Source organism: Euwallacea similis, chromosome 2, assembly GCF_039881205.1.
Source record: "Euwallacea similis isolate ESF13 chromosome 2, ESF131.1, whole genome shotgun sequence".
Taxonomy (NCBI): domain Eukaryota; kingdom Metazoa; phylum Arthropoda; class Insecta; order Coleoptera; family Curculionidae; genus Euwallacea; species Euwallacea similis.
In genome coordinates, this window is record NC_089610.1 from 5,691,566 (window position 1) to 5,705,560 (window position 13,995).

Below are 13,995 nucleotides of genomic sequence, written 5' to 3' on the forward strand. Positions count from 1 at the left end.
CGTGGGGATGGAACATCGCCCCGTATTCTATGACCGCACACAGGATGGACCTTGAGAGGAGGATAGGGTTTGCATATGGAGTTAATGATGAGAATATTTCGCAAGTCTAAAATTACGTTTTGGACAATGACGTGTACGCCTATTATTATGTGAGAATTATTGAAATCAGAAATAGTACATTGTCCTAAGGGTCTAAGTAGTTGAATCACTTGACCTCGCCCGCACCGTAGCCGTAGATCTATGAATTTGCGAGCCTACATGTGCAAAGCGCTCCAAGAATATTAAGGAGGATGGAGGAAGACATGAAAAATGTTTCTCAAAGTTACTTTAACTGATATTTTACTGTAGAGCGTTTATGGAATATCTGCAACATGATCTTCAAGGAATCGGGAGAATGTCCCCTTGACAACGAAAGATAATACTTTACATGGAGTTGTACCGTAATTTATTGCAGTTCCGTTAATTTATTATGCGGCTATTCAAATGAATGCTGCGATATTTACTAGATAGAACGTATATTTTCACAAATACATTACATAGAAGCTTTGTAGAAGTCTTTTTTTACGTGCAAACATTCAGTTCCCCAAATATATTTCAAGAGTGAGTGATGGAGTAACACGATGATCCAGTAACCACGAAATAAGCGTTGGTGAGCTAAACCCCTAGGTATCTGTTTTGGGTACTGATGGCGGGTTTTGACACTTGTTGAGTGCTTCTACAAGTCTCGAACCATGCTCATGAGATCTAGGACTTTCATGGAACATATAATCAATTTTCCTCAACTGGAAAACACCTCCTATGAGAAAAAGTGCACTGTGCTATGATGCGATGGTTCCATTAGCAAATCGCTGGATCATTTTCAAAAACGAGCCATGCCTGGCTGAATTTGGGTAATAATATGACTCACCTTACAGTCGAACTATTAAATGTAAATAACTTTCCCCACGCTCACCTTTCATGTTTTGTGAGTACAGTCGTATTTCCCAATCTACTGCCAAGCATAAATAGCCATAAAATATGGCCAAACATTTTAGATATTATACAAAAAGTGAGATTTACACGAGAACATATGGAATAAATAGTTTAAAAATGAACCATTTGTGGACAGAATGACTGTAAAAATCACTTTCTGCATGTGCGAAAGTGCGCCTGTTTTATCAGAGTACTTTTTATTTACACATTTACATCTACTCTTTTAGTTACCACAAAATGATGTTGTGCCACATAGCGCTAGAAGAGGGGCTGATTTTTTACCCGAAATATTTCCGGGTGATCATTTGAAGCAATGGAGAAACGCGTGGGCCGACACGTTAGCCAGATTTTGCCCCGTTGGATTATTATTTATTTTGAGGAAATTAATTTTTATATTTTCACCAAACTCCAAATTGCACCCTAACTTACCCGGCCTCGTATCTTTTGTGCTTAGCCAGGTCCTCATGGTTGAGTTCCAGAAACGGACACCCTGCGTTTCTGACGATCCGGAATTGGTTTCGTACCCTGTTGGAATATTCCTGTTTCAAGCTTCCGGTTTTTATTGTGCGAAAATACGAACTTTCCCAACTTATCGCGTACCTATATCGCGTTTCAAATTTAGCACTACGTGTGGCGTTGCGTAACAAGGTAAATATTGTAGTATGTTCCAATACAAACAACAAAATGTAATTCTGTTTGATTTTCATTCTACGAATGTATATTTTCGTATTAGTCTGCAGTTTTTACTTGCATAAAACAATAAGACCTATAGCGTTTCAAAGAGTGCATTTTGTTTCGCGTAGCGCTTGAATTTGCGTACGTTATAAATACATATGAGAATGTCTGCAATGTTAAATGTCCAGACTGGTGTTCCCAGCCCGAGCATTGATCAGAGCACAGGCCGCAAAGCTACATGTGTAGAATAGCGACCACCATGTGACATAAGGTACACACGTATATTCGTTTATGGCGATAACTCATTGATCTCTCTCTCTCATATTTCGGCGAATTGTGAAAACTTCCACGGATGTAATTTTAGCGGTTTGATACGTAGTAAATGGACGGCAATTTGGAACAATGAAGGTAAATTCGCAAATCTGGCCTCCGAACGGTATAACAGGTCGTCGCTTTATTCGCGACCCCCTTTAAAGCACATGCGCATATATTCGCGGGCCTGCCTGAATGCAAGTTCGCTTGCCCAGACGGGCTGCAAAACAACGGGTGCTGCATCTATTGCATTACTTTAATACGTGCGCCGCGGGAGCCGGTACAACACCCCCTTTTAAATTTCAAAAAACCAAAATTTTCTAACCCTTTTTGGTTTGTCGAAAATTATCCGATATCCAAGCTCGTCCACCGAACGTCCCACTTTTTTACGTTTTGGATCAAAAACTGTGCACCGATTTCGGACATTTCAGTTTTTCAGTGCCTTTCAAGGATTTACTTTTGTTTTCGCAAGTTAAATGTTAAACAGTACCTATTTAGTTGTTAGTGTTATTATTTTTAATTATTTAAATAATGTTTGTTGTGTTTGTTAATGAATAAGGGTTCTTAGACCGGCTTATATTTAAAAGTAAGTGGTAAGTTTGCTTGACCGTAAACGTATTTGTACAGTAGTTGGTTGCGATTTATGTGTTGGTTAAAATGGTATGGCATTGCTCCAACATTACGATCCGCAGACCTCGCTCTTCACGCAGTATCCTTAAACATCACAACGCATAAATTCAAATATTATAAATGTATAAGTACTGATAAAGCCCACGATAATTACACTGCCAATTTTGCAGGAATTTATAAGTTCACTCTACGTGTTTTGTCGCGCAGAAGGTATGCAACCAAGAATACCTCTATAACGCAATCCCGAAGAGTTTACGGATTTCTTTATGCGCTATACAAATTTCCTACGTGCTCCTTCTCAGAATGTCCTTTACTTTTCAAGCTAAGTCCTTTTCTGGACGCCCGAAATACCTGTAGTAAAATAAAAGGAGTGAATTATTCGATTTGGCGAGACCTTTGTCCTGGCAATGAGGCTATACCGGTGTGCATTGCCGGTAGGAACTTTAAACCGCGTGCGCCGCCGCTTGCGTTTGTCTATATCGGCGTCCGCCATTTTAGATTTTATATATTTTTTAGGATTTGTAGGTGTTTTGTTTTGTATATTTGTTATAGTTTATTTTAAACAACCCCTGGTGAGTACCTGAATCATTATTGATCCGATATTGAGCCTCTAACTGGGGTATTTTCTACCAAATTTCATGGGTGTCAGATTCCGATGTTGTTGCTTCTGTCAACACTCCTTGTTTTCACTTGAAAATGGCGATATTGAACACTCACTCACTGTTGTATACATTTCGTCACTGTGCTAATTAATGTTAGTTGATTTTCAAATTGTTATCCAAGCCTATTACTGCCATTCCCTGATATTTTTCTTTTTTTATTATTGTCTTTATAGTTGTGAGTACGTTTTTTTAGAATTTAGAATCGAGAACTTGTCGAGATTGCGATGTTGCCAAAACGCTGTTCTCTTTAGAACCGACGTTCCTGCTGAAGCGAGGTCAGGACGATCGGCATTTGAGCGGGAAAATTTAAAGTGTTTTTCGTTAATTTTCTCGCATTTTTTTATTGTATTTGGAAGGAAAATAGTTATTTCTTCCGTATGGGAAGGAATAGAAAATTCACTGCTGCAGCGATAGTCGTGACTATGAAGTAAACTAAGACAGCAAAGATACGTTTTCGCTGAGTTTTACTCGTGCATCATTTTTAACTATTGACTAAAATCCTTTTTCTCTCGATTTTTATATCTTTCTTAAGCATATTTAAAATGTTTTTACTTTTTTAGTAAATTGCCAGTGCTCTAAAACCTTTTAATACTTAAACAGTAAAAGGGCTACTTTACAGCCAAGACATTTTACAGCCTGTTTTTATAATGTGCTTATAACGTCGCTTTTCCTCTAGTCATTAACCAACTAAAATAAGGATATCTCAAAAATAGTTAATACATGCAGATGAGTAATCAGATTGTTGAAATCTCAAATCGATGTTCATTGTCGTTTTATAAAGTTTAATGGTTTTATCAAACGTTAAAGAGATCTTCGGAGAAATTTCGCTGCAAAGAACTTTAAACTTGATTAAACGATAATCAACATGAATTGGAGGGGTGAAATCATGGTGGATCGCAAGTTTTGTGATTTTCAAAGTCACTGTTTTGTTCAGCGAGGCTTTTGCATTCAGTTAAACGCTGCTATTTATCTCGTTTCTCAGAGCTGCCAAAAATTCTAAAAATATACACTTTAACCGATGATTTTTTTCTTAATTCTTTACCTTTATTTCAATTCCACCAAGAGTGACGTCCAATCTACCAAATCAACTTTTAAGTTTCCGATTTTGTGCAGATTTATTAATCCCATTATAAGATTGCCCAATGTTATCAAATCGCACGAATAAAATTTGACAAAATTGCTCGGGAGATATTAAATTTTGTCAACTCTTCAGATCTCCGGCGATTTCTAGTTTACATAGGGAACGCAACAAAACAAATTAAGTTAGTCTGGCCACAATCGCACCATAAAATTTCCCTGGGAAGTCGGACTCGAAAATTTGCCATCAGCTTTCATTTATCCACAGTTGTGCCTAGGCCTCATAAATCGCTCTGTCAAATTAGCGGCTGCTCTTGTTGAAGGATAGTAAAAAAGAAGACTGTAAAATAAGTATATTCACGACGTACATAAACGTTGGGTAAAAAGTTGATAAATTGTTCTGCATTAAAATACGCAATTTTGCCACAATTTAACCAACTGATTTCTCATATAATTCCTACTAATACATGTGTAACAACCTGCACAGTTTCTGAATAATAAACATGCCATTAATTTCTTCGACACAAAAGCAGACAGCTCCCATAACGTTCTTCTGAAGACATTTGTTGTCGCTGCCATTCAGTTCAGCCAAATATACCCCAGTTTGTGGCCCAATTCCCCTTCAAAAAATTCTGTAATTGATTCCCCTTTCTTTTCTCATGAATCCCCCCGGTTCTTGCATCGAGCTTATCAATTACTGAAAATTCGTAAAACTGACACAATACTTCATAAATGTTACTTTGAATAACACTGTTTAATTTTTCGTACCATGACTCAGTTGGGTCAACGTATCAAATTGCATCATAGCAATTAAATCATTGAGGAGTTATATTAAACAGGCATTTAATGTCATGTAGGGATAGTTGTTTCTTGCTATGCGCAGGTTAAATCACACCATAGATGTCTGAACTAGAAGAGTGGAGTATACTAGCCAACCATATGGACACAATTTCCTTTCTTTGGGTCATGTATGGCATGTCTTGATTTCAAAAATCTGAGTAATGTACATTTTTGCAATTGTCATTTAGATTATTTTCCTGGTTAAGTTCTCATTGATGCCCTCAACCCCTATTGGTCCAACCCCCTATCTGACAACACTCCCTTGATATCTAATTTTACAAAAAGTACAGTTTATGGACTCCCCAAATTGTGTGCACCTTTTAAAAAATCACTCACACGTACCGAAACAATCACTGAGAAACTCGGCTTCCAGTTAGTCCAGAAAAACAATATCCTTAAAGGGCCGAGAGGTAAAAGTCTAGGTAAAATTTTAAAGGAGGTTGGGAATATAGGATATTCCCAACCTTTCCCCAATAACCTTGAATCCGAAATCCCCGTTTGTATACCTGTTCTAAATATATTCACTCTATGAAATGCAAATGTGCGAGAGCAGTCTGCAACGCTGTTAGTGCAGTCATTTGCATGTGAATAAAAAATACCCACAGTTATTATTTTAGTACATGGTAAACGGAGATAATTGGGGAGGAGCTTGGCCCTGAAAGGCAGATAGTTAGAGTGCCGAAATTGCAAATATTGATCGGTGCAACTTCTGCATTAGAGCGTCTGCCCCGGTTTGAGCCTGATAAGAGAGTAATTTCAAAGTCAATGGGATTTTCAGCGTTGCGATAGTTGGGTCTTTGGTCAGTATTCAACAATGGCCTGCTTCGAGAGGCTCCGACAAATACAGGCAACCTGCACACCTTGTACGCAATAATAACCAGATTTCGTAACGAGTAATAAAACGTTTACTTTCATTGTCACAAATTTAATGAACTTTAAGCAAGCATCCCGATAAAAAATGCTGGAAGAACATGACCTAAAATAAAAATATTTTTTTAAGCAAATAATATCTGGTAACCGACCGCTTTTCACAGTCGATTATTTTTAATCTCTCAATTGCTGTTGTTAACCGTTAACTATATAAACTTTAACATGATAAAAGTGAATCTGTACACGGTAGGTAACTGATGGAGGCAATGACCAAGACCTTGAAAAGTGTATCGGCCCCAGACAGTTTGCTACTTTTTGTCCCTGTACTTTCTAAAGGCTGTCTCTCCGCAAAATAATTTGGTGTGTTATTGACTGGCAGGCCCGGTCTGCTAATTTGTACACAGTCGAGAATTATTTGTTTAGATGCCCGGGGCCGCAGAAATAAATACAGCGTTAATCATGCCGGTGCGGATTTGCCCTGAGTCTGGTTTACATCATACTTACATATGAGGAAATGTCACCAGTATAATGCTTTCATAAACATAGACATCTCTCGATCACGGTCGTAAATGACACTGCACGTAGTCTCAAAACAACCACTGTATGCAAATGCCTCTCTTAACGAACCCTCTCAACATTTGAACTTTCATCGAGGTAAATCCTCCTGCTGGACGAGTTGGCAGGGGGCTACCTCTTTTAGGATTGTCCAGCACCGTACTGGTAAATGCGTTGACAGTAAAAATTTAATTTTTGTTGCCAAGTGTGCGTTTCCCCTTAATGTTAACGCCCACAAAATTTCATAATTTCCAAATTGTGATAAGATTTTCACAATAATTCGACGCGCTCTACCGGAAACAGAAAGAACAACTAAAACCATCCTTTTTTCTGGAACACCTTGTTTGCTTAATCCCAGTTCTTGTTAACATTCTTTATCAAGACCATCTGTCTCAACATCATTCTTTGGGTAAATCTCTTCGGTTTATCTAGTCAAAACCTATTGTAAATTTAATTTCGAACAATGATAGTACGTCATTGTTTGCCAAAAATACTATGCCACATTTGACGTTTCTGGTAACTAAATCTATTTGTCGCTTTTGCTTTAGAATGTGATTAACTCGCGCTTTTACTATTTATGTTCGTGTTTCAGCTATGGCAGAAGGTAATGGTGAAGTCTTAGAAGAAGCAGTGAAGATAGAAGATTCCGAAAGAACAGAAGACTATCTAAAACTGATAGAGTATGGCCTTGATGAAAAGGTTTGCATACTTTACTTTAAACGCTTCATTTTTCCATATGTAAGTGTTTCGTGTAATTATCAGGTGGCTTCAAAATTGGATGAAATCTACAAAACCGGCAAGCTAGCCCATGTAGACCTGGACGGGCGCGCCCTCGATGCCCTCAAGGAGTTTCCAGTTGATGGCGCGCTCAACGTGCTTGGCCAGTTCCTAGACTCCAACTTAGAACATGTCTCCAATAAGTCGGCCTACTTGTGCGGCGTTATGAAGACCTATAGGTGAGCGATATTGACATGTCTCACGAGCGGTGTCGTATTTTTTAGTTGTACACGAGCAAAACTACTTTCCTTTGCACGCTTGTGGATCAAATTTTTTTAATAAAGAATAGCCTTATGTGTTGCAAACAGACTATACATGTATGGTTTTTGGCTGACTAACCTCTAAATGTTATGTTGTTTTCAGACAAAAGAGTAGAGCAGGCTCAAGTCAAGGCTCGACGGCAGCCGCCCCAATACCAGCCAAAGGCCCCGACGAAGAAAAAATCAAACAAATCTTAGATAGGACTGGTTACACGTTAGATGTTACAACAGGTATACGGACTTGCAAGCTTTACATTACTATTAACACACTTTTGTATATGCTGCGTTTATTTTTCGATTCGAACAATTCCAAAAGTATACTAAAGTTAAAAATGATTGCAACATATCTGCAAATATATTTCCAGGGTTGTTTCATTTATTTTCTAAATGACATTCGAGCATTTCCATCCTTGAATGATGTTATTATTTTCAAAAATCTCAATTCAATTCGGAAGACCATTTATTTTTTTCAATGAAAAATACAATTCTCGTTATCCCCATAAACTTTTCGCCTACCTTCGGTAGGGACGCCTATCTTCGGTGGGAAGTTTGCCACAGTTGAAAGCGTAGAAAATTTATCAAGAAAAATCATACTGGACCTATCATTACTATAATATATAGACAAAAATGTATCTGCTGAATTAACATTCTTCTTCATTCAGGACAAAGAAAATATGGCGGTCCACCTCCAGGATGGGACGGCAACACCCCCGGATCCGGCTGCGAAGTTTTCTGTGGCAAGATCCCAAAGGACCTCTACGAGGATGAGTTGATTCCCCTGTTCGAGCAGTGCGGGGCGATATGGGACCTCCGGCTGATGATGGATCCAATGACAGGAACCAACCGAGGATATGCGTTCGTGACATTCACAACGCGAGATGCGGCGCACGTGGCCGTACAAAAGGTAAGAGAGGAATTTTACTATCTCATAGTTTTGAAGTAAGGTAATTTTTGGTTAAAGTTGCTATTTATACTTAGGAGTTTTGTTTTTTTGTAATTTTGCGAGAATAAGGAATCGTTGATGCTATGGATTCTGAGCTGAAGACCGAAGGTAGGGAGGTTCCTTGCCTACTGAATCAATTAGATGAAATATATTGTTAAAATATGTGGAGAAGTTAGTAAAAAAAGAAGTGTTCCTAAAAAAATCCTCGTTGCAGCCCAGAATCCATTGCATCAATAATGATTATTAATTTGCAAAAATACCACCTACATATCTCTCTAAGTATGGACATATTAGTTACACCCCAGAGGTTTTAGGTCGTCTATTTATTTTTTTTTAAATTAAATTTTCAATTTTACTCCAAATTACAGATTATTTTGACTAGGGATAATTTTTTGCCAATAAACACGATTATTCAAACAAACCTAAAGTCAAAATAAAACGGAATTTGTGAATTGTGCTTTGATGAACCAAATGAAACATTCTTTTGTACCTAATTGGCAATTCTATTATAGATGTGTCTTGAAAGCTCTCGTCATAGTCTGAAATTTCAGTATATGACTTGTTGCAGCGACTCTGACAGCGGAGCTCTCACAATGTTCCTGTAGCTTTATCCTCCACACTGTATATTTAAATAGAGAGCCCTCCAATGTTTGATTTTCGCAGATTGGTTTGGAGTGACGATATGATATTTTGGCAATAGCTTTTTGTCGCAGTGCAATTGGCTGATGGCGATTCAGGTTACGGGCTTCCAAATTAGACTTTTTTAGTGCCAATTTGAACTTTCCTGTAACAGGTCTCCTCTTTGCGGAAGGGGCAAAATTGAGACCACAAACTTGCGTTGTATTTTAGTGTGCTGGAATGGTTGAAGTCTTGATTAGAAGTTTGCTGAAATACAGATTTATGCCTTTTCGATGAAAATTACAGGATATGGTCAGTAGCATAATTCTGTGTTTCAGAGGGTGTAGGTTTTGTGAAGGGTTTCCAAAGTTTGTCAAGTGAAGTAAAATTATTCCATGTGGTCTATGTTGTGGATTCACCGTTTTTTTTTATGGTTTTAGCGCGATGTTGAGCCTTTTCCTTCTTGCAAATTGTACATTTAGAGATTTTTGTTTACTGCTTTATAACGAGACAAAATTCTAAAAATCTCTTTGAAAGTTATTTTGTTTTTATTCGTAGTAACACTAAATTAATGGTTTAGTTTTGAACTGGTAACTCAAATTTGAACCATTCGAATATATTGTACAAAATTCTAGACAGTTTTGGCACTTGTGTTTTTTCTTTTTTGGCGCAGTTGGACAATTACGAAATCAAACCCGGCAAGACCTTGAAAATTAACATAAGCGTACCGAATCTGAGGCTTTTTGTTGGCAACATACCGAAATCTAAAGGCAAAGAGGAGATCCTGGAGGAGTTTGGTAAATTAACAGGTAACGTTGCTTTGAACGCTTTTTTTAATGAAACAAAATTAAACTTACGTCCAAAATTGACGTGGTTACTGAGTTGTTATGGTGTTACATGAAATCAAGGACTTAAAATTCCTATTCATATAGCTACATTTTTCATGTGGAGTCATCGACAACTCGTTCAAATTCAAAATCAAACAAAAATTTAATCAAACTAAATTCGGCGTCCCTACGTCGGGCTCTGTTTCTCCAATTTTCTGTAACGCTCTATCCTTAATCCGTCCCGTCGGTCCCATTTCTAAGCCCCCAGCCCCCTTGCCCAAGGCACAAATATGGCTACCCTTCCACTGTTCTTGCAGCTGAATGATTATGAGATACGGAAAGGCAAAAAGATTGGCGTGACCATTTCCTATAACAATCATCGGTTGTTTGTGGGCTATATACCGAAAAACAGGGATCGCGAGGATCTCTTGGAAGAGTTCTCGAAATATGCACGTAAGTTGAGCCTGCGTAACCCCAGCGACAACAAAATCTAATTGGCAAATGAGGATACTGGCTGAACTCGTGCTCTTGGATATCCACATCAGAATTTTTTCCCTATAATGTCTGCATTTCCAAAAATTTGAACGTGATGTGGATGTCCTTGTACGCATTTTAGTGAGCCGTTTTGTAATTATCCTGGAATGCGTTAATCTAGAAGCCAATGAGCATTGGGTAGGGCAGGGCTGCAGTTATCATGGGGAAGCGCCTGCAATCGTCGTTATTTTAGATTAGTTACCATGATAGTATTTTTCCTAAACACTGCGTAAAATCTAAAATAGCTTGTTGCCTTTAAAGGTTATTCCCCGTTTCTTTTCCAAATTCCAAATTTGTTTCCAAATATGCCAAACGTATTGCCACCCTAGTCATTCAACCGCACTGCATACTTACAAATCTGCGATTTTGTTTAGCTGGTCTTATGGAGGTGATAATCTACAGTTCACCCGATGATAAGAAGAAAAACCGAGGATTCTGCTTCTTGGAATACGAATCACATAAAGCTGCCTCGCTGGCTAAAAGGAGATTAGGAACTGGAAGGATAAAAGTAAGCACTCTAGCAATAGGTCTTGCCTGAATTTGCTTACACTTTAATTACTTCGAGAATTCAATTAACATTTTTATTTCATTTAGGTATGGGGATGTGACATCATCGTTGATTGGGCTGATCCGCAAGAAGAACCAGACGAGCAAACCATGTCAAAAGTTAAAGTACTTTACGTCCGGAATTTAATCCAGGATATAACCGAGGACAAACTGAAGGAGACGTTCGAAGCCTTCGGAAAAGTTGAGAGGGTGAAGAAAATTAAGGATTATGCTTTCATTCATTTCGAAGATAGGGATAACGCAATCAAGGTGAGAAAGTGTTGTTAGTTTAAGGGTAGCATAAAAGTAAAACGCTACGTGTAGGCTGTTTTGGACACCTCAACCAAGAATTAAAAAATTGTTTTTAAATATATTTGTCTTTTTTCTAGGCCATGGAAGAACTAGATGGTAAGGAAATGGGCGGTTCAAACATAGAAGTATCGCTCGCCAAACCTCCGTCCGACAAAAAGAAGAAAGAAGAAATATTGCGAGCGCGGGAGAGGCGTATGATGCAGATGATTCAAGTTAGAGGAGGGTAAGTAACAAAGTGATAAGGCGATGAAGATAACTCTTCTTTATATTGAAAAAATCCTAATGTTGAATTGAGATAAACTTTCCAAAACCAAGACGTAAATAACCGAATAATAAATCTTTTATTTATTGAAGATGACCCATTTTATACCTTAAAATTTTGCTACTATCGAAAAATAATACGTATTTTCCTTTTCGCAGAATGATGCCGGGAACGATGCCAGTTCGCGGACCTCCTGGTACCAGCAGCCAACGTTCAGGCCTTGGAATGCGAGGTCCTATGGGCCGAGGGGATTACGGTAAGTACGGTCCTGAGCTCGCGAACTACACTTTGATATTAATCTTAATAGTTCGCCACTTAACCGATCGAACGATATCTTCGTTACCAACTTGCATAAAACAGAACTATTTACAGGGTGAGTTATTAGGTTCATAAAGGGTCGATTCCTTGACGCAAAACATGAGTAATAGCACCTATAAACTTTGGTCGAAAAATGAATGAGGAAGTAGGGCCCAGTATTTCATCCTTTAACGTTTCGATCATCTATTATAATCAAATAACAGCTCACGTTGGCAGTACAACATGTACCATAAATGAATGATGTAGTTTTAGTTGTTTTAAGGGAAAATACAGCGTAAATCAGTACATAGCTGCTACTTTTAAATAGCTGTAAGTCGGACATTTTTCGACCGCAATTTATAAACTTATTTTATGTTTTGAGTCAAGGAATCGACCCTTAAAAATGTATAACCTAATTATAATTCACCCTGTACACAGTATGAGTAAAATATCAATTCCATAGTAGTTTATTGGATAAGTAAATCTATCACAGCCAAGACATTCTTAAAATGTTTGAAAAATATTATGCAAATTGGTTCCATGTGTGTGTTTGTGTGCCTAACATCAAGAAAATAGGCTGATACACTTCCCTTAAAACTGCGCCTTTACAGGGTGAGACTAATCCTTTTGTTGGAACAATTTCGAAATTCTCCAATTTCAAATCCTAGTTTGAGGATTTGTGGTTTTAAATTAATGTTGAATTTTAGAATTTAAAAATAAAATAAGAAACTAAAATTCTTATTGGAGGGAAATGATGGTTAGTTTTGCCTTGATTAGTAATGAAGCCATCTTTAACTTTAAAAACTAATGATAAATCACTGTTTGTAGTAAAAATAACTCCATCATAGCAGTTTTAATAGTATCCAGTGCCTTTATGATGTATTTTGGAAATTATTTTCCACAAGACTTTCTTATCTCCATTGAAAGAATTGCTTTTTCAAATTTTGCGCCTTATTCCCGGATACCTTATCTAAATGAGGGCTTTGTTTGTTGTAATTTAAATTATATTGATTACTAAATGAAAACTGTTTGTTTAAAGTGTTCGAATAATGGTTTGCAATAGATGGCAAAAGGCATACTTCCATCATCCGAAATTTTCTTTAAGAGGAGGGAGTCTCACCCTGTAATTAATTACTTCAAGACGTAATTTTCGTCCGTAGGTCTCCTTAATTCTTAGGATGCCGGTATCTTTCCTGGCCAGATTATCTCATTTTAACACAACACATGCGGAATTTTAATTATTTTATTGTTGATTTTTCTATGATGACATCTGATGTTTCGGTCTACACCCGTATGTCAGAAACTCTAAGAGATAAAGAGTTGGTTAAAACATGTTTGTATAGCAAAACATTTTGTTCATCAGCAAATTGACGTTTCATGAAATTTTTATCATATAAAACCAAAGTAACAATTATAAAAAGTAGGTTTGTCCTTAAGAGTCTATACAGGGGTGTTATACAAAGGCAAGATGCGCGTTGTAGTGTTGAATCGTACGTTGAAATAACGACACCAAATATCGATTTCAACCGGAAAGATTTGTATCTTTCCAAGCTTGAGTTACTCACCTTTTCTGTATTGCACAGTGATAAATGTATGTCATTATTCTGATCCGAAATCTTGATGCAGGTTAACCTACATCGCGTAATTCAAATGAGATAATCTTAGCCTGAAAATACCGACTCCAAGCAACCACTAATTTTGCCAGTTCTAATGCCCCAAATGCATCTTTCAGAGTAACTTTTAAAAAAAATCTCAACGCGTTAAGACGAAACCTTTGAACTCGGATCATCTATTCCAGGAAAAAATGCATAGAAATCTATTCGCACCGCGATTCGATTGTTGCTATACAACTTTATAGAAATCTAATAAAGAGCGTGTCCCCAACAGAACGGGTTAGAGTAGATAACAAATTACCGTGAATCAAAAAAATCGAATAATACGAAACCTGTTTTGAGTCGTGGGAACCGACCCTTCGCTGGAAACCTTTTGATCGTACGAGTGCAAAAAAAAGTTGCTGCTTTAAGGA

The 13,995-nt window shown here is 37.5% G+C and overlaps 1 protein-coding gene across 8 annotated transcripts in view; it reads left to right on the plus strand.

Moving 5' to 3' along the window:
• Positions 1-13,995, plus strand: part of Syp (Syncrip) — a 35,000-nt gene that overhangs the window by 11,994 nt on the left and 9,011 nt on the right. For 4 of the 8 annotated variants that reach the window (XM_066405625.1, XM_066405627.1, XM_066405632.1 and 1 more), the window contains exons 2-10: positions 7,186-7,292; positions 7,356-7,549; positions 7,734-7,861; positions 8,293-8,534; positions 9,865-10,000; positions 10,927-11,060; positions 11,147-11,368; positions 11,488-11,633; positions 11,831-11,928. In XM_066405625.1, coding sequence (XP_066261722.1) covers positions 7,186-7,292; positions 7,356-7,549; positions 7,734-7,861; positions 8,293-8,534; positions 9,865-10,000; positions 10,927-11,060; positions 11,147-11,368; positions 11,488-11,633; positions 11,831-11,928 — 1,407 coding nt within the window. Of the gene's footprint in view, positions 1-2,143; positions 2,553-3,007; positions 3,162-7,185; positions 7,293-7,355; positions 7,550-7,733; positions 7,862-8,292; positions 8,535-9,864; positions 10,001-10,335; positions 10,472-10,926; positions 11,061-11,146; positions 11,369-11,487; positions 11,634-11,830; positions 11,929-13,995 lie in introns of those variants that run through there. The other 4 variants (XM_066405630.1, XM_066405628.1, XM_066405629.1 and 1 more) reach the window with 4 other exon arrangements.